Raw genomic sequence first — 22076 nt, 5'->3', positions numbered from 1 at the left:
ACCGGTCGCATAACTTTACAATGACATTTCATTATTACAATTAATTACATACAAATAAAGTATCCACCAGCTCCCCCCGCCAAAGGAGTTTGGCCAATTTGTTTTGATAATTAGATAAGGCTTATTTTAAATCCAGCCAGCCAGCCACATCCATTTTTATGTGCTTTTTAAAAGTAACCCACATAAATTTGAGTGTCCTCATGGCCCTTTCAGCTTTTTCACAGTCAAAAGAAATACACAGTCAACTCTTAAATCCTTGAGGATTTAATGGAGATTTGGGGATGGATTTTCTAGATGAAGTGGCACAAGGATTTTTCACTATCTTAACTGTTCTTCTTTGAGAAGCCACCAACCTATGCTCCACTCCCTTTGAATGCAATGCAATAAAATCCTTCATCTTATTACAACTTTTCTAGAGACAACAAACCAATTACACAACTCCCTTTCAGAAGTACAAAGTCTCAGTCAAAATAGAATATTGACCATGCCTATGACATTATAATGAGTCCACTCCCTGCACTCAACCCATCTCCTCATTCAACCTGCATTCTCCGCTCTTCTCCTTCCCGGTGCAGTTTGGAGACATGGCAGTTTAAGGTGAGGGCATGGTGCCTCGGCAGTCTGCCCCCCACCCCTACTTATTACATCGTAAATATCTGAGCCCACCTGCCCAGCCTCTCCCACCAGAGTCTCTGCTCCTTGCAGGTCTCTACATAGTTAGAAACTCAAATTTTCTTTCTTGCCACAAACAAAACACACACCACTTACTCCAATGTTCAGGGCAGCCTGAGGGTGATACTGTCTCATTCATGCTGAGCGCCGAGAAATGCCTCTCATGTGACCAACATTACCCCTTTGGGAGCAAATTAAAGGGCACTGTCTTCACCCTAAGTCCCGGGCTGGATCTGGGGTGTATCTCTCTTTTTAAAATACATTTATTTATTTTATTTCTGTATTTTGGCTGTGTTGGCTGTTTGTTGCTGCGCGCGGGCTTTCTCTAGTTGCTGTGAGCCGGGCTACTCTTCGTTGAGGTGCTCGGGCTTTTCATTGCAGTGGCTTCTCTTGTTGTGGAGCACAGGCTCTAGGTGCACGGGCTTCAGTAGTTGTGGCTCACGGGCTCTAGAGCGCAGGCTCAGTAGTTGTGGCGCACAGGCTTAGTTGCTCCGCGGCATGTGGGGTCTTCCCGAACCAGGGCTCGAACTCGTGTCCCCTGCACTGGCAGGCGGATTCTTAACCACTGCACCACCAGGGAAGCCCCTGGGGTGTCTCTTGAATGAGACTAAGGAAGCTGCTCTCCCATCCATCTTGCACTGCCCCCCAAACCCATCCTGGCTGCCCTAGTTTAAATCCCACTATTCCATCTTGCTTCCGGAAGGTGCCATGTTGCCTTTTTTTTTGTTCCTCGGCGTGATTAGCCAATACCAACAGAGGGAATTAAGGAAGTTTCTCCAAGTTTAAGATCAGATCTCAAATTGTTCCGGCACTCTTTGCTAAAAGTTGCAGATCTTTGTCCCTCAAGGATTGATCCAAGGGCTTCTCATTATCCAAGCCTGCTTCTATGGCTCCCTCAGGCTGCCTTTTGCTATAGCAGCTCCTCCTACTGCCAGCATAGGAGAACGTTTGTGCTGCTGGTAGATTCCTAATTATGAACTCAATCTATAAATCCTAGCTTCCCTGCCCTCCTACCCTTAGGATGCCCTACCGTTAGGCCAGTGAGACAGTGGACCACTAAATCAGATGCCTGGTGGCTTGAGAGTTGCAATAATCTCTGCTGTTCAGTACTCCATCTAACAATGCTTCTGTTCTGCCCTCAGTGCCTGCCATGCCCGAAACCTTCCAAGAACCACTAATACAACTCAAAGTCCTTTTCATGGAACTTCCTGCGAATTTCTTATGTTTCTAGTAGCAATTAGCTTGTATAAACAGTTCAAAGCCCACTTGATGGCAAGGCTTACAGTAGCAGCCCTGCTCCTGGGGAGCTGGTCCCAGCTAGAGCAGGGCAACAACTTTGAACTAGCTCGAGTTTGCTTATCATTGACCTCCTCACTCCTTGCATAAAAGTCTCTTATTTCTTAAAACAGAGTTGGGCGTCTCTGAGGATTAGATTAAATGCTAATGTCCAGTTTGCAAGTTCTTGTAGGCGTCCTCCATTTAACCAATTCGCGTGACCCTGCGTTCGTTTAATCCTCTGTGTGCTGCCACCTGTTCTCTAAAACTCTAATTGTAATGTCAGAGAAGTTTCCATGTTTCTCTCAGGCTTTCCTGTGCTGTAGTGCTTATACCTCATTCACCTACATTTGTTTATATTACGGGTCCAACACTTTGGGAATCCTAGAAGGTATATCTGTGGCTCAGAAAATGACTATTATTTTAATCTAAGAAGCAGAAAACGGTGCCTTAGGCAAAGTCCCACTCAGGCCTCTCAGATCTAACCTGCACGAAGTCGGGTCCACTTATGGTCCTTTTTACACGGGGTTACATTCTAAAAGCATTACTCCAATCCAACTTGGAAAGAATGGAGGTCTTTTGTGACATAAACCGGCTAGCTCTTCACCAAACCTGATTTCTCTTCCTCGTGGCCACACAGCTAGATGATATTTCCCAACCTCCCTTGCAATTAGGAGTGGTCATGTGACTGGGCTCTGACCAGTGAATTGCCAGTGGATACAATGGGTACCACATCTAGGCCTAGGCTCTAAAAACATCCCACATCCATTTCCACTCTCTTTCCCCTTCTCCAGGCTGAAAGTAGATAAGCTCTGCAACGTTGGAAGGATGTGTTGAAAATGGGAAGGAGCCCAATTCCCTGAATCACCACTTGTAGGAGAGCTGCCCACCAATTTACAACAAATATTTTGGACTTTATGTAAATAAGAAGTAAACTTCTATCATGTTTGAGCCATAATACATTTATTTATTGTACTGGTTGGCGTCCCCTTAACTAATAGCACATCACACAAAAAACTCCTTCGTCAAACATCTTCTCACCTCCTCCTTCCCAAACATTTAATCACTGTCACCTTTTGAGAGAAATTGCCCACACCCACAATACTCTGAGAAATAAGTCTACCTTCCATTCTGACTTTTATTTTGAAGGGCGGCTTTTAACCTTACCCTGGAATTTTGATAAATTGAAAAACCTTCCTGCTGACACATCAGTTTTGCTTAAATAAGTTAAATATGTTCTCCAAAAATTGTAAACTTCATCCCATTCCAGACTAAACAAGACAGATGATTTTGGAAATTCTAAAATAATCTAATAGGAAATAATTAAAATAATATGGTGTTATTGTACAATGATTATTAGGAAAGCATTATTTCTTGTATTAATCAAGATAGGATAGACTCTGCTTGTAGGAAACAACCAACTCCCCTCAAACCTCAGTGATATTACCCAACCAAAATGTATCTCTCAAACATACAAAGTCTGCTTCAGATCCAGGAGACTCCAGGGCGGCTGTGCTCCATGGGGTAGCTCAGGGATCCAGGCTGCTTTGATCTTGTGGCACCGTCATCTCAATATATACTTCCACAGCAGGGGAAGAGAATGCTGGAGCCTCTAACAATGGCAGAGCAGTTAAATGCTCTGGCCCACATATGACACGTCACCTCCAGACAGAGTGCGTTGGCCAGAACAAGTCACACGGTTCCTCCAAACTTGGAGAGTGTGGGGAAGGAAAAACACCCTTCTGTATGCCCAGAAGGACAGGAGAATTGGATATAGTGAGCAGTAGGTACTAGAGAACTCTACCTTTGAAACCTTTAATTTTGGTTTCTTAATATTTCTGCTACGAACTTCTGGTAAGTCCAAATTTTTTTCCAAAAACAATCCTGTAATTTAAACTTTTTTTTTGCTAAGTCATTTGGATTTCCCAACTCCAGTTAGTTAGAATGAGTGCAGTGTAAGGAAATGCATTTCCTTTAATAAAAACAAGAGCAAAGCAAACAAGAATCTCAGGAGGATTGAGCTTTTCTCAGGAGACATGCTGCCGGGGCAGGCCTGGGAGGCCAGTCCGGGGTGGGAGAGGGCCAGGGTAGGAGGCATTTCTAGCATCGTGTTCCCCACGTCTCCTCATCCCAAATCACAGAGCTTCCTACTGTGATAAAAATATCCGGAGCCTCTGTCATTTTAGCAAGGTTTAATTAAAGCTGCCCTAAATTAAGAAAATCTAGTCATTGTTTGCATTCCTAGATGCCTATGTTTAGTTGAGTCGCACGTAAGCAAAGAAATGAAAAATTAGTTTAATTTTTTGGCTGCGGGGAAGGGTGTGAATTGGTTTTCTGTCGCTTGTGGGGAACATCTTGTGTCTTCCCTCAGCTGGGTTTCTCTGATGGGATTGCTTCTTCCCACCCTCCTGAAGGTCTCTGAGGACAAGCTGCTGCTTGGTTCTAACCTGAGGCAACCTCAAGAGGCCACAGACAGACCAGCTCAAGTTGGGTAGGGTTGGGGAACTCCTCCTGAGAAAAGCTGTGCCCCTGACCCCAGGCCTCTGAGCAACCGAAAGCTGATGCCAAGTGGGTCCCTTGTGGGCGTTTGTCACCCCTAGGGCTGAGCTGAGCAGTGGAGGGGGCGTTCGGAATCCTACTTCCTGTCTTGAAAAAATGAATCAGGGAAACTTCCAGAATCCTTGGGGTGGGGAGGAATGGCTGTAGAGAGGCCATGAATAAGGTGTCTAAGAACAAACCTCTAGGGTCAGACTGTCTTGCTTTGAATCCCATCTCTGTCACTGGTGGCTCTGTAACTCTGAACAGGTTTACTTCACCATTTTGTGCCTGTTCATCTTCATAAAATCATAATATGTACCCCGAAGGGTCATTTTGAGGATTAACCTAGTTCATAGATGTGGAACCCTTAGAAGAGTGCCTGGCTTATAGTAAGTGACCAGTAAATGTTAGCTTCTGTTATTATTATAAGGGGACTCTACCTACCTCTGGGAACTCCCACTTGGTTGCCTGTGGCAGCCTCCCGGACACTGTACTTCCAGAGCACCTCCCTGTTCAAATACTGGAGAGTTTTTAATTTTTATTTTAAATCCAGGAAGCTGATTGCCTTGGTGGACCAATGTGTAAGGAATGTGTGATCTGCAGGTGGGGAGAACTGTAAGAAGGATGGGACCCCGTTAGGTATCCAGGGTTTGAGTCCAGCAGTAAAGATGTGGGAACAGCCTAGAGCGAAGAATCTTTCAGCAAACCCAGAGCAGACTCAGGCCCTGGGGTAACCATGGAAACAGGAGCCCACAGAGGGATGGGTAAGTGGGTGGAAGGATGGATCCATCAATGGGCAAGGGATGGGTAGTTGGGTGGGTGTCACTTTCACAGAAGAGTGAAGGCCTGTGGGCTACAGCTATGAGTACCTCTGAGCTGTGGGGAGCTATGGGGAGGTGGGAATGTGTCCGACGGAGACGGTTGGCAATGGTAAAGGACAAGCAGGCCAGGGCAGAAAGGGAATCTTTCCCTGAGAGATTTCCCCCAAGTTCCCAGCCTAGGGAAGGAGTAGAGATCAAAGGAGGAGGAAAGGAGTGGGCTTTCAGCCTCTGCAGCTTCCAAGTTGGGTTTCTGGCCTAGAGAGTCTTGACCTACCTAATATCCTTTATTCCCTGCTTCTCCTGCCTAATTCTCTGCTGCTTGTAACCAAGAACTGGGCCTGACCCTTCTTCAGACCTGTGGGGTGGTTCAGGGCTGAAAACGTCATTCTGAGAAAAGGGAAACAAAGTCTGCTCTGATGCTGAGAGATCATCCCTCAGTTCCAGCTCAGGACTCCCCTGGGCCTGTGTCCTGAAGTCCTTCCAGCTGGAGATACCTTCAGCTACCCCATGGTGAGCAGCGAGTGGGGACTCTCCAGGGCTCTCTCCTCCCACCTGGGGAGAAATGGATGCAGAGGTCCACCAGCATCTACTTTCCCACAGGCAACAGGGAATGCTGATGCCCCCAAATTCTCTTCTCCCTGCAACTTCCTCCGCCTCTCCTGGTTACATGGGGCCAATGACTGAGCTCTGGCCAAAGGATTGTGGGCAGGAGAGAAGTCTGCCCCTTCCAGACCTGGCCTTGGAAACGTCTCATGCCATCCTCCACGCTCTCTTCCCTCATCTCTCATCTTGATGGAGAGGATCCCAGGGAAGGATTCCAAGGCTCTTAGAAACTGACAGAGCTCAAGATGGAAGGAGCCTGGTTTCTGGAATCAGCGGGTGGAAACCCCCCACTGAACTGTAATATGAGTGAGAAATGATACTTTTATTAGGTTAAGCTCCTGGGATTGGGGGTTGGTGTTTACAGCAATTCGCCTACCCTAATTAATCTTGCACTTGAGATCGTTAAGAGGCCAGACTCTGGAACCAGAGAGACATGTTTGAGTCTAGGCATCTCACTTCATGGGCATCCGTAAAATACTGTTAATAATGGTACCCAAGTGAGGGCAGGAGGCAAGCAGAGAGCTTAGCACGGGGCCGATCACAACATAAGCACTCAGTAACTGGTACTAGTCACGGTTGACATTTTAAGCACTTGCTTTGTGCCAGGCCTTCCTCTACTGCCACCCTCACCACCATCACTCTCAGCTTCGTTTCGCCACTATCTTCATCTTCATCGGCCACAGGTGAGGGCCTTGAGGTAAACCCTCCTGATCTGGTATCCCCCTTGGGCCCAGAGAGTAGGGCCAGTGGGAGGGGCTGGGGGCTTCAGTCCAGGCTGTCAGTCACCCAAAGAAGGGTCAGGAGAGGAGGGACAGTATAAGTGACATGCCGGAGGCAGATGGAGAGGGAGCTCCTGGGCCGCTGGGGTTCAGACTCCACACTGTGTGCTTTGAGGAGGGCCTGGGGTAGAGAGGAGAGACAGCCAGACCCCAGAGGTGGTCAAGAGTGAGACTGGGAGCCAAGCTGTCCTCTTGTTAATTTCCCTTGTGGCGACCTTAATTCTAAATTTAATCAAGTTTATCTTACTTTTTTTCTAGCCTTGCCCCAGGATGTTCTGGGGGATTCAGTGAAGGGCCCCAATGGAGCAATACCCATTGCACCACTTGGGTATACCTTGGGAGAGCCTCCCAAGGAGATGGGTTTTGGAGAAGGTACAAGATGTGGGACCTCAAAGTCCCCTATGTAGGTCAGCTCAGGGGCATCTGGTCCCCTTTGTAATAAGGAACTCAGAGAGGAGCCCTTCAGAAACAATGTTCTCTCCCTTATCGACCTCCAGGGGCACCTAGGAATGGGGGGCTGTAGGAGGAGAGGAGGGTGGCCTCTGGGGATAAACCCAAACAGCCTAGGCAAGGACTCACATGTAATAAATTCAGCCTGCTTCAGAAACAATGCAGAAACTATATAAATACTTACTGTGGCCTCTTGAGAAAACACTTAGTGAGGAGTTGCACTCATAATAGTGCAAAACTTCTTAAAACCCCTACTTTTCTCTCAATCCCGCCCCCCCCCACCCCGGTCCTCCCCTCCCCACACTCTCCTTCCCAAGCCTCAGTCCCACTTCCCCAGCTCAGGTCTCCCTGCCTGCTTCCCTCTTCTCTTCCGCTCTGCTTCTGCCCCCAGCAGCTTCTCTGTGCTCTTTCACCCTAAATCCAAGGCAGGGAAGGAACCGAGGTAAATGATTCTGAGAGGCAATGTCTCAGGCAGACCTGCAGGAGCCGGGGATTGAGGGGAGGTGGTGAAAAAGGCACCCAGCCTTTATGGTGACCCCGCTTGGGCAGGCACTGGCCCTAGAGGCAGGGCAGGGGTGGGTGTTAACTGAGCTAAGACACAGCCCTTGCCCTTGGCGCTGATCACTGGGCTGCACTTGGGCACAGCTCTGTGCCAAGACCCCTAAAGAAGGGCTGCTCAGCCTCTCAGTCTCGGCTCCAGGCTCCATACTGTGATGGCTTAGGGGGCTTAAAGAAAACACTGATTCCACAGGCCCTGCACCAGAGATTCTGATTTAATTGGTCTGGGTTGAGGTCCAAGGCATCCAGGGGCATCGGTTATTTTAAAATCTCAAGTGATTCTAGGAATGAGATCCCTTAGGCTCATCAATTGCCTGGGAGAGTGCCCTAGAGCCTGGGGGATCCAGGCCGCAGCCCCAGGCACAGCAATTCTTTCCCCTCCAACTGCCTTCTTTTTTTTTTTTTTGCTGTACGCGGGCCTCTCACTGTTGTGGCCTCTCCCGTTGCGGAGCACAGGCTCCGGACGCGCAGGCTCAGCGGCCATGGCTCACGGGCCCAGCCGCTCCGCGGCATGTGGGATCTTCCCGGACCGGGGCACGAACCGTGTCCCCTGCATTGGCAGGCGGACTCTCAACCACTGCACCACCAGGGAAGCCCCAACTACCTTCTTGATCCGCCCAGAGGAAGAAGGCGGGGGCCAAGACTCTAGCTGTCACAGAATAATGTAAGACAGAAGATGAAGCCTCACTCACTCATCATTCAATCATGTATTCAGTAACCACTTAATATAAGTGTTGTGGGGAAAATGCTAGAAACTGACTGAGGGATCCAGTTTAGATTGGGTAGTCGGGCCTCTCTAAGGAGGTGGCATTTAAATCGAGACCTGAGTGACGAGAAGGAGCCTGCCTGGGAAGCTGCCATGACAAGCAGAGAAAACAGTAGGTGCAAAGGCCCTGCGGAGGGAGCAAAGGGGTACAGGGCTGGGGCATAATTGCTGGAGAAGAGGCCAATGGGCTGAAGCCTGCCAGGCAGAGGTGCATCGTGGGGGATTTTGGAACTATGGGACGGCATGCTTTTCATGCTCAGTTCCACGGGAAGCCCCTGGAAGGTTTTCCAGAGGGAATGGAATGGCCTAATTTGTGTTTTTAAGAGACATTCTGGCTGTGATGGGGAGGGTGGCTGGTGGGAAGCCGGATGGATGCCCGTGATCAGTCCATTCCGGCGGGGGTGGCGGGGGCACCCCTGTTCGCCCCCGGGAGAGGATGAACACTCAGCTCCTCCGCGGGGGGAATGTAGGTCAGGCAGCCCAGCACCCTCAGCGAAGCCGTCAGTGCAGCCCCCTCGCCTGTCAGAGAATAAAGCCGACTGAGATGTGTGGGCTCAACTGAGAGATCAGTGCTGGCAGAGGCAGAGATAATAATCGCCAAGGTGCAGGGATCTGGGCCGCTGCCTGGGGCCCCTTTTTCTCCTTCCCCGGGGTGCCTTCCCCCCACCCCCTCCGCCGCATCAGGATCTCCCTGGCAGGCCAGCCCAGGGGCAGGCCTTGACTGTGCCTGGAACAGGCGGCTGTATTTTAAGATCAGGGCTCAGGCTTCTAAATAAACCAAAAACACAGCCAGCTTCCCAGGCACAGAAGGAGGGAGACGGCTCCATTTCTCTTCAGCGCAGTGACTGGGAAATAAACCAGTGGCTCTGCCTGTCACATGCACTTAACCCTCTGCAAAGGCATCTGTCAGGCCCCAGAGCTCCTGCCTCAGCCTTTGTAAGAAACAACTGATGTGCCCCAGACCCAGGCTTCTCCTTGTGGCTCCAAGGGCACATTGTTGTTCAAGGAAAGGTGGGCGTGGGGCCTTGTCCTTGACCCCGGGGGAAAAGCTGATAAAGGGCAGGTACGGACCCTGGGCCCCTGAGTGGCTGGGGCATGTCTCAGTCAGCTGCTGAAGAGGACCAGGGAGAGAAGGAGAGGGAGGGAGGGAGGGGGAATGGTAAGGAGGGGGGAGAGGGGGCTGGCCAGAGCAGGGGCAGAGCTGAGAGGAGAATGGAGCAGCGCCTCTAGACAGTGAGCGCTCCAGGGGCCCGGCAGAGCCCTGGTGTCTGCGGGCAGGTGGGTGGCCGTGGGTGTGGAAGAAACAAAGAGAAACGGAAGGCGGGCGGCGGGGGGGAGGGCGGGGGCTCCCTCCAGGGACGAAATCTCCCACAACCACAAAGGAAGAAGGAACGAGCTAGAACAAAACCGACAGGAACAGAAGGAGGCGGGCAGATAGAGCAGGGGAGGGAGGAAAACCTCATAGTTATCAAGCCCAAGTGTTTCTGGGGAAAAGGGACCCTCCAAATGTGGCAGGAAAAGGTGATTTATGCATTAAACTCAACTAGGAGAAGAGTCAGGAGCGAGGTCAAGGTGACGGGAGTGCCTGGGGACGGTGGCCACACAGCAGAAGCCACATAGACATGTGGTGGCAAAGCAGAAGTGGGGCTGTGAGCTTCAGGGTGGCCAGAAACCAGGCAGAGCACAGTGAGAGGATGGGGGCAAAGGGTAGAGAGGGCCCCAGGGAGGGTAGAAAGGGCCCCAGACTTCAATGATAGGTCCAGCGGACCTAGACAGGGGTGAGGGCCGCGTGCTCCAAACACAGACCTCGAAAGAAACAGAGATGGAGACGAAGACAGCAAATACCAGATTCTCCCTCTTCCTCTGTCTCTGTGTGTGTGTGCCTGTCTCTGTCTCTGCCTCTCTGTCTCTGTCTCCTTCTGTCTCTCTCTCTTCCCCTCTCTCACACACACACCCCTCCCTCTCTAAAAGCATCAGACAAAAGAGAAAGGAAGCTCATGTGGCCGTCTCCACCTTATTCTCCCTCCCACGTGGCCTGCCTCCCTGGACTCCCCGCACTTGCAGGGGGCTGCAGGGACATGGGTGTGGAGCTCCCTCCGCAGGCAGCACGCTGGCACACCGCCCGCCCCCCCACCCTCCCACCTAGAGGCAGGTGACTGGCACAGGTCTCCTCTGTGTGAAGCCAGGCTTGGTTCCAGGACACTCCACATGAAGCGAGCTGAAGGGTCCTCACCAGGCCCTCTGAGGAGCCCCAAAGCATGCAAGCTGTGCAGAGCACCCATCTAGTGGGGATGACATTGCCAGGGCATCATAAGTAAAAGACATGCTGCCCACCGTGGCTGCCCTGGGAGTCCAGAGCCACAAGGGCTTTCCTGGGACTTCTGTCCAAGACCTGTAGCCCGTGAGCTCCCTGCTAAGCTCACGTCCTGCTCCGATCTTGGCAAACGGGGACCATGAGAAAGGCTGAGACGAAGGGGAGGGGGCTTCCTGGGGACTGTGGGTCCATTTCTCAGTTCCAGCCCAGCTGGCAGTGCTTTAAGGAACAATCCTTGGAGACCAAGAGCTCGAATCTGGGCCACAAGTCTCCTGGGGAATGGGGACACTGGTACTGAGCATATCTATGCTGGACCCACACTCCAAGTCCCCACTGTGTCTGCATACAAAAAGTTCTCATTTCATTACGCACACAGACCCGTCACAGTCGCACTGAATACTACACTGTACACTGCACACTGTAGACACAGTTCACAGTCTGCCACTGTGTGTACACACCACGCTGACATGCCCTAGGTTCCCCTGTTCTGACACGCTGTACACATCCTCCCACCGCTCAGAGGTCCAATTTTTATCAGCGCTGCACAGACACTGAAAAGTCTTATTTTCCTCAGACCACACACACACACACACACACACACACACACACACACACCCCTCCCTACAATCCTCCAACTCTGGCACACCACACCGGCCTGTACACGCGCAGTGCCCACACAGAGCTCCCAAACAGAACTCCGTGACTCCCTCCCACGCCGGTGGGGCTTGCACTCCCGCCCCCAGCAAGCTAAGCTGAGCTCGACCTTGGGTTTCCCGGCTCCGTCTTCACCCCTCCAGATGCCTTTCCCCACCACCCTCTTTCCCCCGAAGCTTCAGGAAACTTTTCAGCAGGTGCCTAAAAGGGGAAACCTGGAGTTCCTCCCGTCCTGCTCTTCCCCCGACGCAAGCCATCCCTCATTCCCCAGCTCGGCTCCGCCCGAGACCCAAGTGGGGAAAGGTCACCGTAGGCAGTCCCCTGCCTGCGCCCTGTGGCAATAACAGCTGTCACCGGGGGATAGGCGAGGGGTTGGGAAAGGTGTTGGCTCTGCGTCGAGCCGGGGGCCCGAAGGGGTCGTCGCGACGCGCGGGAGGAGAGCAGAGAAGCCGAGGCGGCAGCATCTCCGGAGTCCGGGCGGCGGCCTCGTAGGGAGCTGGGAAGCGCGGAGCTGTCCGTTCAGCACCACCGCGCCGTGCCCCAGAGCAGGGCCCGCGCCGAGGCGCACCGGCTCATCTCCCGCTCCGGCCCCCGCTGTGGCGCGCGTTGTTGTCTCTCTTCGGTGCTGAGGGGCGCGCGGAAAGAGAGAGGAGGGCTCTGCGAGCATCGGGGCCACGCAGCCACCTGTGAGCCTCCTGCAACTGCGGACGGCGGCGGCATCCCCGGCCGGAGACAGGAGACGCTCGGCGGACCCCGCCCGCCCTCCCGCCGGGCGCACAGCCAGGCGCACACACACTCGCACCCGCGCGCACACGCACAGCCAGCCGGCAGCTGCGGCCACAGCGATGCTCGCCGGCAGGTCGGGGAAGTTTCCCGCCGGCCTCGGCCGCGGGCCCCAGTGCTCGCAGGTAAGCGCTTCCAGAACGCGCAGGGCGAGCCCGGATAGCTCCGCGGGGTAAGGCGCGGCGCGCGCGGCGCACGCGGCTCCAGGGCACGGCGCCAGGCGGGCGGGGAAGCCCGGGGCGGGGGGCGAGGGGGTTCCAGTCGCGGGGGCTGGACGCAGGGGACGCCAGGCCGGCCCCCTTACCCCACCCGGGGTTAATGACTCGAGAGGTGAATTTCCCCGCCCCCTCCCGAGGCTACGCGCCCCCCATCTCGGCCCAGCCCGGCCGGTGCGCATCCCAGCTCTGGTCCCGCCTGTCTGCGGCGAGCGGGCGGGGGCGTCTCCTCGACCCGCCCACGGGCAAGGTCAGCTCGCAGCTCCCCGGGCTCTCAGAGCCGCTGGGGAGCGACCTCCGCCAGCGTAAAGGGACCGACAGAACCCCCAGGGTGGGCGTGGAAACGCGGCCATGCTAGTGGAAACATAGCCCCCACTCCAAGCCTTTCCTCGGGAGGGGGCCAAAACCCATAGAAACGGCTCCCCATCCCAGTGTCCTTCAGCACCCAGAGACCCGCTGGAGAGGACTGGGTTCGCCAGGGACGGATGGGGAAATAGAAAGAGGTGCCCGAGCCCTGAGCGCCCGGCGCTCACCCGACACGATTCCTTCGGCTTCCAGGTGTAGCGCCCCCGCGCGGCGCGGGCAGCTGGGCGTCTCCAATATGACTGGCCAGAGCCTGTGGGACCTGTCGGAGGCCAACGTCGAGGATGGAGAGATCCGCATCAACGTAGGCGGCTTTAAGAAGCGGCTGCGCTCGCACACGCTGCTGCGCTTCCCCGAGACGCGCCTGGGCCGCCTGCTGCTCTGCCACTCGCGCGAGGCCATTCTGGAGCTCTGCGACGACTATGACGACGTCCAGCGCGAGTTCTACTTTGACCGCAACCCCGAGCTCTTCCCCTACGTGCTACATTTCTACCACACCGGCAAGCTTCACGTCATGGCGGAGCTGTGCGTCTTCTCCTTCAGCCAGGAGATCGAGTACTGGGGCATCAACGAGTTCTTCATCGACTCCTGCTGCAGCTACAGCTACCACGGCCGCAAAGTGGAGCCCGAACAGGAGAAGTGGGACGAGCAGAGCGACCAGGAGAGCACCACGTCCTCCTTCGATGAGATCCTGGCCTTCTACAACGATGCATCCAAGTTCGATGGGCAGCCCCTGGGCAACTTCCGCAGACAGCTGTGGCTGGCGCTGGACAACCCCGGCTACTCGGTCCTGAGCAGGGTCTTCAGCGTCCTGTCCATCCTCGTGGTGTTGGGGTCCATCATCACCATGTGTCTCAATAGCCTGCCGGACTTCCAAATCCCTGACAGCCAGGGCAACCCTGGTGAGGACCCCAGGTTCGAAATCGTGGAGCACTTTGGCATCGCCTGGTTCACATTTGAGTTGATGGCCAGGTTTGCTGTGGCCCCCGACTTCCTCAAGTTTTTCAAGAATGCCCTCAACCTGATCGACCTCATGTCCATCGTCCCCTTTTACATCACTCTGGTGGTAAACCTGGTTGTGGAGAGCACACCTACCTTGGCCAACCTGGGCAGGGTGGCCCAGGTCCTCAGGCTGATGCGGATTTTCCGCATCTTAAAGCTGGCCAGACACTCCACTGGCCTCCGCTCCCTGGGGGCCACACTTAAATACAGCTACAAAGAAGTAGGGCTGCTTTTGCTCTACCTCTCTGTGGGGATTTCCATCTTCTCCGTAGTGGCCTACACTATCGAAAAGGAGGAGAATGAGGGCCTGGCCACCATCCCCGCTTGCTGGTGGTGGGCCACCGTCAGTATGACCACTGTAGGGTATGGGGATGTGGTCCCAGGGACCACGGCAGGGAAGCTGACCGCCTCTGCCTGCATCTTGGCGGGTATCCTAGTGGTGGTACTGCCCATCACCTTGATCTTCAATAAGTTCTCCCACTTTTATCGGCGCCAAAAGCAACTCGAGAGTGCCATGCGCAGCTGTGACTTTGGGGATGGAATGAAGGAGGTCCCTTCCGTCAACTTAAGGGACTACTATGCCCATAAAGTTAAATCCCTCATGGCGAGCCTGACGAGCATGAGCAGGAGCTCGCCAAGCGAACTAAGTTTAAATGATTCCCTGCATTAGCTGCGAGGGCTTGACCTCCTCAAACCCACATTGCTGAGCTGTGTCTCGTGCCTCTGGCACAGTCCAGGCACATTAGGGTTATGGCGTAAGGAGTATGCCCAGCCCCAAGGGGAGAGATGCATGGGATATGCACCCCAGGTTGCTTTTACAGTATTTAGGATCATTTTTAGAGGGTGGTGTGTCTGACACCATGCCTTTGCACCTTTCAGTGAAATGACACTCGCTGGTCTTTGCATCGCGGGCATAAAATGTTCACCTTTCTGCCGGATGAGTACCTAATTTCTCGTTCATTGTGTTCTCTATTGTAGCGCTTGTGGCCCAGTACCGTCTCAGTTGTTTGTGCTCCTGTTTCTGAGGTTGTCGTGTGAGTTCTGTACCAAAAAGCCCCCACAAATATGTCCAGTGGAAACACATCTATGGGGTCAGCAATGATATGATGAGGTTTTGCTCACAGTCATGCAGAAACAAAATCTCAATTCTTTATCCAATGCTTTCATTTAGTTTCAATACCAAAACAAAGGGAATGTGAAGTTAAGTACACATGACTGATGCAAGTCTGTGAGTTGTTTTTGTAACTCTGTAGCCCTGTGGCTTGCATGGGTACCCTGCTCACTCTTAGAATGATGTACACTGATGTTCATCTCTTAAATGTTGCTCTTTAGAGAATGTTATTTTGTTAATCATGTAGTGAAGATTGCAATCTTTACCAAGAACAGATGCGTTAGGGACAGGGGCTTCAGCTAAACATAGGCCAAATCACAGGATGCTTGAAGACCTTTCAAAGTCAGCCCTCCGTCTTTTCTAGGGTGGTCGTAGAGACATTTATTTCTTGCTGAGGTTCCTGGTCTAGGTCATTTGAATAAACTTTGCTGTGTCTTAGATATCAGCATGTTTTTGAAATGTTTCCTTTTAAAGATGTTTAGAAATAAGATTGTATTGTCTTTATCAACTAAAAAGTTGACTGTTGTATTGTCTGAGGCAAACATTGTTGGGTTGCTAGCAAGGGCAGTAGCTTAGAAAATTTTGTTGCCTGCTCTGAAAGCTTATAAAATGAGAACCCTTTTATTTCCAAGCAGAATTTACTTAGATAATTTTGCTTCTATGATACAGTATGTTACATATGATGCTCTAACTGCCCCAGAGTTCCTGGTATGACATGGAAACCTGGTGGTGTGGAAGTGTGTACTCAAAATATAGACAAATGGCTTATCCAGGATGGAAATATTATAGTTCTTATTTCCATTTCAGCTGCCTTTTCTTGGGGGAGGGTTGGTGGAGGCCAGGAGAAAGGAAGGAGTTGTAAAACAAAAAAGCATTGTTACTTAATAAAATGTCATAAATAATTGTAAACTTCTTGAAAAGCTTGATGCTACTTAAAAGACCTTTAAACTTCTAAACTTGTGTTAAGGTTGAGAACTCTTTCCTTCTCCAGAATGCCCTCTCTCTTCTTCTTCAGTTAACCAGCACATAGCGTTTTGAAGGGTTAACCTGGACCCCTTAGTAAGATAGTTCTCTGTTATATTCTAGGTAATCAGGTGGTTTTCCAGTTGGCTTCCATTGTTGTTCAGTCTTTGGAAAGGCTGCAGAATCCAGGGATCTACATGCGGAGTCAGGCAGGCTTTTCATCTATGTCTTGGATCTTCCTTAAAAAGGTCCACTTTGTGTCTTAGTTGGTTGAAGGTAGTACATACTTCTTGGGGATGTGGTGAGGATCTTGTCAGAGGCTTTGTGTACTTGTAGTTGCCATGGCTACTACAGAGCGGGCCATTTGCACTACTCACTTATGCCTTTAGGTCCCCAGTTCAAATCTTTCCATCAGACTGGAGCCTTATGGTGGGCAGGGAGGCAGCCACGTCCTAATGCTACCTGGTCTACCGTCTACATTTGTTTCTCAGAAGCATCAGGAAAGGTGAGATGACTTAGGGGCAACCAACCACCAAGTCAGAAGGGCAGGGATATTTCTCAGAATTTGCACATGTAGCACTTGGCTTTGGCTGACGTTTCCAGCACTGGAAGGCAGAGAATTTACGAAATAATCTCCAGCTGCACTGAGGCAGGTGATGGTACAAACTCGTGAAGACTGTTCAGTTTGCCAAGGCTGATGGCATTGGGTCACTGAGTGTGGTATCCACGGTCACTGACCATAAAGCTTGTGAAAAGTGGAAACAAGGAAGGAGGCTGAATAATTCAGTCACTCTCATGAGTATTCTTTTTAAACAGGCAGGTTTTACCACCAAAACAGAGATACCTTTAGTGGTTACTTTTTGCAGATGTGAAAACTGGAAAACCTGACTTTTCATTTTGGTGATGACTTGCGTTTATCTGGTGCCTTTCATTGGGGGAATCCCAAAGTACTTTAGAGACTGTCTTTTTAATATCTTTTGTACATATATATACTCGTATAAAATATTATTTTGCCCATCCTGGAATTTCAGTTACTTCCGAGCATGAGAATGTCCTAACAGCATTAAGTACTCCAAGCAGTGGTTTCAGTTAAGAGGGAGAGAGAACAACCCAGCTGGCTTGAACACTGGAGTTAATTCCCACAGAGGATGGAGACAGAACTGTGATCCGGGGAGGAAGAACACTCCTCTCCCACAATGTACGACCAAGGTACGCAGTTCACAAGTGCTCTCAGCTGGGCTTTGATTGACCTTGTTAGATAACATCTTATGGAGCAGTTTCTTCTGGTCCCTGAAACTAATCGGTGCGGGGAAGAGGGGTGGGGGTGAATTTTCTGCTCCGTTTCTGGAGTTAAGAACATAATTGTGAGGTGACATCTTTTGCCACCAGGCTGTCAGACTGACCTGTAAACCTCCTTTAGGGGGACCCAGTAAAAGCTTCAAATCGCCTATTTCCAGCAGTGGGCTTGAGATCAGCTTCACTCCCAACATTTGAAGGTTGTTCTTTTCAATGTCTTCGGGACAAATACATGGGCCGGGCTCTTCTGGAAATATATGTGATGAGCATTTTGAAAGCACTGGCTGGGAAGTGACACCGTGTCTTTTCTGCACAGATGCACACTGGTTATAGTTTGGTGTTTTCTGCCAACCCTCTGCATTTCCTGGGTTTGCTGCTGAGGAGGGGCATGTTATAATGCCAGGCTGATTCGTAGCTCCTAAGGTAGTAATTGGTATTTAATCCTTGGATGTGTTATTTCTACTTGGCTTAGTATTCAAATAATGGAACTACCTGCTAATTGTTGCCTCATTTCAAAGAAAATGACCTGTTATGCACTTTGGGAATAGCAGTGATCTGTACAGGCTGTGTGCTATCTACTTGAAGGCTTAACTGGTATTTCTTGTATGTTTTAACAGCATGACTTGTTACAGAGCTGTAATTTTAAAAATTGAGAACGCTGTATTTGCGCTGTCCGTTTTAACACTCATTAACACGCTACTGTGCGGGCACTGATGCAGCCCCGCAGAACCGTTCTGTGTGATGACCTCACGTTACTCTCCGCGCCTTGACTCAGCAATGAGGAAGAACACTGACACACTCAGGACTCCAGCCTCGAGGAGAATGCAGATTAAATAGAACACAATTATTGACACTCCCTTAGGGCACTTCAGTTACACGTGGAGTGGCAAACACAACAAGGGCGTTCGACATTGGGGACCAGATTTCCTGAGAAAGGCTGGGCCTTTTTTTTTCCTTTTTTTTTTCTTTTGCAGTACGCGGTCCTCTCACTGCTGTGGCCTCTCCCGTTGTGGAGCACAGGCTCCGGACGCGCAGGCTCAGCGGCCGTGGCTTCCGGGCCCAGCCGCTCCACGGCAGGTGGGATCTTCCCGGACCGGGGCACGAACCCGTGTCCCCTGCATCAGCAGGCGGACTCTCAACCACTGAGCCACCAGGGAAGCCCAGAGGTTCTGTTTTTACATCGAGATGAAGAACTGGTCAGGGCTTTAAGGATGATCTAATCTGACCTTCTCATTTTGCAGCAAGGGGATGTGAGGCTCAGAGAAGCCAAGCGAGGCACCTAAGATCACAGAGTTGAAGGCAAAACTGGGAGCAGACCCCAGTTAGCCCAGTGAGCTTCCTAAGATTCATGTGGCCTTCGGAATGGCTCGTAGTCAATGTCGCTACTGGGTTAAGTAGGTGCTAAGGGCCAGTTCCCCCAGCAATAGTCACACCAAACCAGCCAGAACACTCAGGTTACCCAGGACCCAACTTGCTGCCAGGGAGGCACCGTAGCAGCATGGAGCCTGGCAACCAGGCGGGGTGGGGTTGGCACCAGCAGGCGCATGTGGTGCTGAACCAGACTGTGTGGGCGGGGCAAACCCTGACAAGGGTGTCTGTTTCATGGGGGCTCCAAGAATTCATGACCATCCCTTCTACAGAGCAGGCTGGTGGCTCTAGGTCCTGGTGAAAAAAGGGCTCCCAACTCTCTGTGCCTGCAAAGAATAACTAACAGCTCTTCCTTCCCAACAAAGGCTCAAAAAGCCCAGCCTTGGGCTTCCCTGGTGGCTCAGTGGTTGAGAGTTCGCCTGCCGATGCAGGGGACGTGGGTTCGTGCCCCAGTCCGGGAAGATCCCACATGCCGCGGAGCAGCTGGGCCCATGAGCCATGGCCATTGAGCCTGCGCATCTGGAGCCTGTGCCCCACAACGGGAGAGGCCACCACAGTGAGAGGCCCGCATACCGCAAAAAAAAAAAAGCAACAGAACCTCTGCATGCCTCCACCCCACCATGCCCCTTGTAGCCCTGAGCAGAACCCAATAGCCTTCACTTATTTTTAAGCAGAGCAGAGGGGCTGCTCACCAACAACCTTCTATGTGCTTTAATCTCTCTCCTCAAAAGCCAAACCACGACAGATGACAGTTTCAGGGACAACGATATCAGAGACATGCTTGGGCTGGTGTCTGTGTCAGGGAAACAGAGGTTTAAAATAATCAATGCGTGTCTCCTTTGGGCTTTAGGCTAGTGACACCTAATCCAAATTCCTGCTATTAAAAAGCATCAGAGAGGAAAATCCCATTGATTCCATTTGGCTAACTCTTCGCCCATTTGTGTTTGCTCCCTCTGTGAAGCCCTGTAGATCCCTCACCCGTTCCCACGAGGGCCCCTAAGTGGACAAGGGCAGGTGGAGCACCCACAGCCCACACTTGGTCCTAACTGAGGGGCAGTGGCATCTGTGGGTTCTCTCTTCCATGTAACCTTCAGAAGCGCGTGGCAACAACCTGCCGCCCGTCTCGTGGCGGCGGAGGAGGGGAATGACGTGCAGCACGGGGAGAGGGCACTCGCGGTCCCCACAGCCCCCGTGGCCCCACCACGCAGGCCACAGCATCTTCTCCAGCAGGGCTATACATGGATGTTCAGGGATATTTTGGGGGCCAGGATCCCTTGCATCTTAAAAGGAAAACACAAACACCTCCTCTTGAAGGAAGGACTTAAATGCTGAGCTCACATGGTTATTACTTTCTCTTATTTTTAGGAGAACTTTTAACCAACGTTTCTGCCCAAGGCCCTTATCTGGGTGTTAGATTCAGTTAATACTGTAGATCTGAAAACCGGAAGCGTGTTCCTCCTTCTGTGACCTAGTTTGTCAATATCACCATCCTCCTGGTGAAATTCTCCAAAGCGAATGACTTTGCCTGAAGGTAACAAGCTGATGCTTTCAGAAGAACGTAGGCACAAACAAGGTCTCAAAGATGTGGCCGAGAGGAGGGAGATATAACAGGGGAGAAAAAGAGGGCAGGAGTGCCCAGGAGCTGGTGCATGTCCTGCAGAAGAAGGAAGGGATAGGAAGAAGCCAGGGAAAAGGAAAAACAAATGAAGGTACAGAAGGAGAGAGTGAATAAAAGAAAAGGCAGAGAAGAAAGAAGGGAGAGAGCCATCAGTTAGGGAGACAAGAAGTTATGTTTAACACAGTTCTTTCAGGCCTTCCATTGAATTCATTTTGTTTCCAGTCAACACAACATGCTCTGAGCCCAACGGTGGCCTCCTGGGGGGTAACTATAGCTGGAGTGAACTCCCACCTGCCCCCCGTCACCTCCCCTCCCCTCCCCACCAAAGGGGTTCACGGTCTGGTGGAATAGAGATACGGACAACTACTAAAAGCCTTTTGCATGAAGAGGGCATTGAGGACACAAGGAAAGGAGGCACAAATATTTCCTCTTGAAGATGGGACTTCTGGGTTACAAACAGAAAGAGGACCAGACGTCGGCCAGACAGAGGTGGTGGTAGGGGTCTGGAACAGAGAGATGGAGGGAAGGGAAAGGGAGGAAACTGCCACACACAGGGACCTGCCCCCGGGCCAGCATGTGTGAGACACATGTGAATCAGTGTGGTGCAAAAACAGTCCACAGCAAAGCCACCAAAAGACCCTGGGTGTCATTCTTTTGTCACTGGGTTGGGGCACCCTGACCAGTTAATCCTGTCGGAATGGGACTCTGGCAGCAGCTTGGAGGCTTGGGAGGGGCCAGGAGACCTACTTGAGGTCACTGCCAGCTAAGAAGGGAGGGAGCTGGAGAGGAAGGGGCAGAGTGGATTGCCAAGGAGGTCAACCCCACAGGACTCCGCCAACCACTGGATGTGGGGAAGAGAGATGGAGGGCTGCAGTGGCTTCTGGGCGGATGGGTGGATGACGGTACCACCAAGAGAGGCAGGGAATACTTGGGTCCATCCCGAGGTTGAGTCGTGTTGCCTGGGTGACACACAGATGGAGGTGTGCAGAGGGCAGAGGAAAGCCTGGGACGGGACTCCTTAGCTGAGAGATGGAAGTTGAGGCCATGGGTGAGATTACCCAGGAAGTGCACCGAGAGAAACAGAAGAAAGAAAAGCTCCCTGCGGAAGACCAGTGTCCGAGGGGCAGCCACAGGGATGATGAGTTCCAAGGCCTTGCCTTTCTCTGCCGGCTCATTATAGCTGGCATCCTATCTCTTTCCTTTCGCCTGAGAAAACCCCAGAGGGTAAACGCTACTAATGACCTCAGCTTTCCTCCTCATCCGCTTCCTTATTTTATCTCTGTGCTCGGCTTCTGTGCCTATCACTCTTTCCAAACTGCTCTCTTGAAGACCGCCAGGTGCTTTCCCAATCGCTAAGCCACGGCCCCTCGTCAGCTCCCCCAGAGTCTTTGACTCCATAGACCAACCTCTCGGTCCTTTGCCCTCCCTCCTCTCTGATTTTTGGACCCTGCATTGCTGGCTCTCCGGGCTCTGCCTCTCTCTCTCATTTCCCCACTGGATCTTCATCATGCCTGTCCCCCAGATTGCTGTTCTGTAAGCCGTAGCCTCAACTAGTGTGCAGACGACCCACGTGTCAACTTGCCTGACTTCCAGCCCCCATGCACGTTACCTGTGTGTGTTTGGAAGTCACCATGTCTATCCCCATGTAGTCACCCCGAGCTTCCTCTTCCTCCTGCCTTCTCCTTCACGTCTGTCAATGGACCCTCCGTGCTCTGGGCCACTCACATTGCGATTTCAGTCATCTGTGAATCCTCTCCGTAGATTTAGTTATTCACTCACCATAGCAAAACACTTCTTGACAGCTGACTAATTGCCAAGCACGATGTTGGAGGTGAGGGCGATACTCCTCTGGTATTGCTCCCAGCCCTTCAGCAGTGTAGACTTTACAGCCACTTTATTGTGCATTGGAATCACCCGGGGAGCTTTT

The 22076-nt window shown here is 51.8% G+C and overlaps 1 protein-coding gene across 1 annotated transcript; it reads left to right on the top strand.

Moving 5' to 3' along the window:
• Positions 1-11453: 11453 nt before the first annotated feature.
• KCNS2 (potassium voltage-gated channel modifier subfamily S member 2) lies at positions 11454-17884 on the top strand. Its single transcript, XM_067711662.1, has 2 exons — positions 11454-12338; positions 12987-17884. Exon 2 carries the CDS (start codon positions 13030-13032, stop codon positions 14461-14463), a length of 1434 nt encoding a protein of 477 aa, XP_067567763.1. The 5' UTR covers positions 11454-12338; positions 12987-13029; the 3' UTR covers positions 14464-17884.
• Positions 17885-22076: the final 4192 nt, after the last annotated feature.

This window comes from Pseudorca crassidens, chromosome 17 (assembly GCF_039906515.1).
Source record: "Pseudorca crassidens isolate mPseCra1 chromosome 17, mPseCra1.hap1, whole genome shotgun sequence".
NCBI classification, from domain to species: domain Eukaryota; kingdom Metazoa; phylum Chordata; class Mammalia; order Artiodactyla; family Delphinidae; genus Pseudorca; species Pseudorca crassidens.
Note: the sequence above shows the minus strand (reverse complement) of the source record. Positions and strands in the feature narration are given on the sequence as shown.

Excerpts from the sequence above, each read along its gene's own strand:
- KCNS2 (XM_067711662.1), top strand. The coding sequence starts at position 13,030 with ATGACTGGCCAGAGCCTGTGGGACCTGTCGGAGGCCAACGTCGAGGAT.